Consider the following 3,760-nt stretch of genomic DNA (forward strand, 5'->3'; position numbering starts at 1 on the left):
CTTTCCCTGTGGCACAGAGGCAAATCCCATCCTCTCCTTGTCCTTCCTCCCCCAGAGCAGGAGCTGAGCATGGAGAGCAGGGAGGGCAAATCCCCATGGCAGCAGAACCTCGTGGAAGAGGCTGTTTTGTGCAGCTCCATAGCACAGGAACCCAACAGGGAGGAAAAGCCCCGGAGATCCCTCACGAGGAGGGGCTGCAAACGCAGATCACGGGGATCCGAGGAGGAAAGACCCACCCTGGGCCAGGAAGGGAGCTGGAGCTCAGAGCTGGGGGTCCATGAGCAGCTCCAGGATGAGGAGAATCCCCACAAGTGCTCAGAATGTGGGAAGAGCTTCAAGTTCAGATCCAAGCTGATCCGCCACATGAGAATCCACGTTGGGGAAGGGCCCTACATATGTGGGGAGTGTGGGAAGAGCTTCAGGATGAACTCTGAACTGACCATCCACCAGAGAAACCACACCGGGGAACAGCCCTACGAGTGTGATAAATGCAGGAAGAGGTTTCAGACGAGTTCCTGTCTCGTCAGGCATCAGCGGAGTCACACAGATGAGAGGCCCTTTTGCTGCCCCCATTGTGCAAAGAGCTTCAAGGACAAGTTTGTCCTTGTCACCCACCTGCGCATCCACAGCGGGGAGAGGCCCTACGAGTGTCCTGAGTGTGGAAAGAGCTTCGCCCAGCACTCCACCCTGACTGCCCACCTGAGGACCCACACAGGGGAACGGCCCTACGAGTGTGCAGAGTGTGGGAAGGGCTTCAGGACGAACTCTGAACTGACCATCCACCAGAGAAGCCACACCGGGGAACGTCCCTATGAGTGTGAGGAGTGTGGGCAGAGCTTCCACAAGAGCTGCCACCTGACCCGGCACATACGAATCCACACAGGGCTGGAACGGCCATACAAGTGTGGGGAGTGTAAGTGTGGGCAGTGTGGGAAGAGCTTGAGGTCGAGATCTGAACTGATTGTCCACCAGCGGAGCCACACCGGGGAGAGGCCCTTCGAGTGTGGGGAGTGCGGGAAGAGCTTCATGTCAAAGTCCCACCTGGTTGGCCACCAGAGGATCCACACTGGGGAGAGGCCCTTCGAGTGCGATAAATGCAAGAAGACGTTTCCAATCAGCTCCAGTCTCATTCTGCACCAGCAGCTTCACACAGATGAGAGGCCCTTCCGCTGCCCTGACTGCGGGAAGGGCTTCACCCGCAACTGCAATCTCGTCACCCACCGGCGTACCCATACCGGGGAGAGGCCCTACGAGTGTTCTGAGTGTGGGAAGGGCTTCTCAGAGAGGTCTGCCTTGACCAGACACCAACAGAGCCACCACTAAGGGCAGCCCTGTGAGTGCCCCAAGTGCAGGAAGAGCTTCGTGCCCGTGACACCCTTTGTCTTCTGATTTTGGGTTCTTTCCCCCCACTTTGTTATGTTTCCCTCTGTTTTGGATCCTTTCCCCCTCTTTTGCGTCCCTTCTCCCTATTTTGTGTCTTTTCCTCCCTATTTTGGATCCTTTCTCTGTCCTTTGGGTCCTTTCGCTGTTTTGGGTCACTTCCCCCCTATTTAGGGTCTGTTCCCCCCTATTTTGGATCCTTTCCCTATTTTCCATCCTTCCTCCCAATTATGGGCATCCTTCCCTTTGACTTTGGCAAATTTTTGGGTGCATCCCGCCCTCCAACCCTCTCCCTACCCCTTAACCCCTCACCCCCTTCCCCTCAGGTGTGTCCTCAGTTGTGTCCCCAGCTGCCCCTCCACACCACATGGACTCAGTGCTCACCATCCTGGATGCCCTTGAGTCCCCAGCCCAGGACTGTGGATCTCCTTTTCCAGGAGTTCCAGAGCTGGCCTGGCTTCCAGGGCACACCAGTGGCACTGGGGCTCGGGGTGGGTGGCCTGGTGGGGTTGCTGGGACGGGGTTTGGGGTCATCTTGGCACTGACCGAGGGTCTTGTGCACTCTGCAGTGAGGAGTGGCCCTGGCCGGAGAGTATGGGATGGATGGGGGCAGGAGAGGTTGGACCCTGGTCCAGATGGACACGAGACCATGGATCCCACTCTGGATGGACACTGGTCCAGATGGACACCAGACCATGGATCCCAGCTGGACACTGGTCTGAACAGCCCCTGGCCCTGCAGCCCCCCAGCCTGGCCATACCCTGGCCCACACTACTGTCCCACACCACTGTCCCACCAGCCCATCCCAGTAGCCCCCAACCCAAAATCTCCCAAAATAAACCCAATTCCAGAACATCAGCTCCGCATGGTCCCTGCAGAGCAAGGGGGAAACTGAGGCACAGGCTGGGGGATGACTTTGTGGTGATCGGAGGGCATTTGGGACCCACCCTGGAGACCCAGAATGAGCACCCACCCCTCAAATTGTCACCACAGCATCCAAGTCCCCCCAGCTGTCACATCAGGGAGACTCGAGGAGCCACTGTGACCCTGCAGTCCCTTTGAGAGGTGACCCACGGTGTCCCCTCGGTGTCACCGGTGTGTCCCCAGTGGGAGCAGCGGCATCACCTCCTGGGGCACAGGTAAAGGGGGAGGAGGAGGAGGTGAGGGTGGGGGAGTGCAGGGTCGCACGGCATCCTCGGGGGGGTGGAAGTGGTGAGAGAGAGCCCAAAATGTGGTCAACTCCCCTCCTGTAGGATGCGGGTCACCCCTCTCTTTGGGGCGCTGGTGGCAAATTGGCAGGTGGTGGTGACAAAAAGAGCAAGTGACACTTCTGGGATGTACCAGAAAGGGGGTCCTGTGGTGCCACCAATACCCTCCCCGCAGAGGGGATGACAAAGGGAGAATCAGAGGGGTCTCCAGGGTGTGGGGGAGGGAGGGGAAGTGCGACGGGGGCGCAAAAGAAACAACTCCGGTCCCACACGGGGGTGGCAGGGATAGTGGAGCCCTGGAAAAAGTTAAAGATAGAATCTAAAATGTTAAGCTTTGTGTTTTTCCTGATCAACTGCACCTGCATAAGCAGTATGATAAATGATATAATTGTTAGATGTGATGATTGTTTAGTAATTAAATATAATTTTTATATAACCACAAGAAGAATCATGAGAAACTATGTTGGAAATTTAAAGGGGGGCTATGCTTAGCTGAAATCTATGTATACAATAGAATGATATAAGTTTAATAATTAACATGAAAGTTATATAACGATAGAGTATAAAAACATGATCATCTCAGATGTATGGTCGGAATCAGATTTGGGTAATACCCTGATTCCCAGAGCTCTTAAGTAAAAAGCACCACATATAATCGCTCCGTGATTATGTGGTTTTGAACACTAACAGCAGGGCGCCTGTCCCCCTGTCAGCCTGTCACCGTGTCACCCTGTCCCTGGCATGGGTGGGGACTGCGAGGGGCTGGCACGGGTCCCCACTGGGTGGGGACCCCCTAGACGGGCAGGAGAACCCAAAAAATTGGGACCCTTGGATTGGGCACCCAAAAATTGGGACACCTGGATGGTTAGATTTGGAACCCCAAATATTGGGGACCCCTAAGGCGGGGATGCCCACCCCACCATGCCCAAATCCAGCCCCTGGAGTCCCCAAAGTGACTACCCCCATCCCTACCCTCCACCCCACAACCCCAAATCCAGCCCCAAAATTACTCCCTCCATCCTACCACCCCCAAATCCACCCCCAGGACCCCATAAAATTACTCTCCCCATCTCACCACCTTCAAATTCACCCCCTGAACCCCCCAAACTCTACTCCTGCCCCTCCCCAGCTGATGGAGGTGGAAGCTCCCCTGGCTTCCCTCCGAGCCCCCC

The 3,760-nt window shown here is 56.0% G+C and overlaps 1 protein-coding gene across 1 annotated transcript; it reads left to right on the plus strand.

The window, feature by feature from the left end:
- Positions 1–278: 278 nt before the first annotated feature.
- On the plus strand, positions 279–2,623 carry LOC128943646 (zinc finger protein ZFP2-like). The gene is made up of 2 exons (XM_054286533.1): positions 279–1,333; positions 1,950–2,623. Exon 1 carries the CDS (start codon positions 364–366, stop codon positions 1,321–1,323), a length of 960 nt encoding a protein of 319 aa, XP_054142508.1. The 5' UTR covers positions 279–363; the 3' UTR covers positions 1,324–1,333; positions 1,950–2,623.
- Positions 2,624–3,760: the final 1,137 nt, after the last annotated feature.

The sequence above is a fragment of the Melozone crissalis genome, unplaced genomic scaffold (genome assembly GCF_028551555.1).
Source record: "Melozone crissalis strain CALT ecotype California unplaced genomic scaffold, PUWL_Pcris_2 ptg000052l_1, whole genome shotgun sequence".
Lineage (NCBI taxonomy): Eukaryota > Metazoa > Chordata > Aves > Passeriformes > Passerellidae > Melozone > Melozone crissalis.

Bases quoted from the DNA above. Each gene is read 5' to 3' on its own strand.
- LOC128943646 (XM_054286533.1), top strand. From the start codon at position 364: ATGAGAATCCACGTTGGGGAAGGGCCCTACATATGTGGGGAGTGTGGG.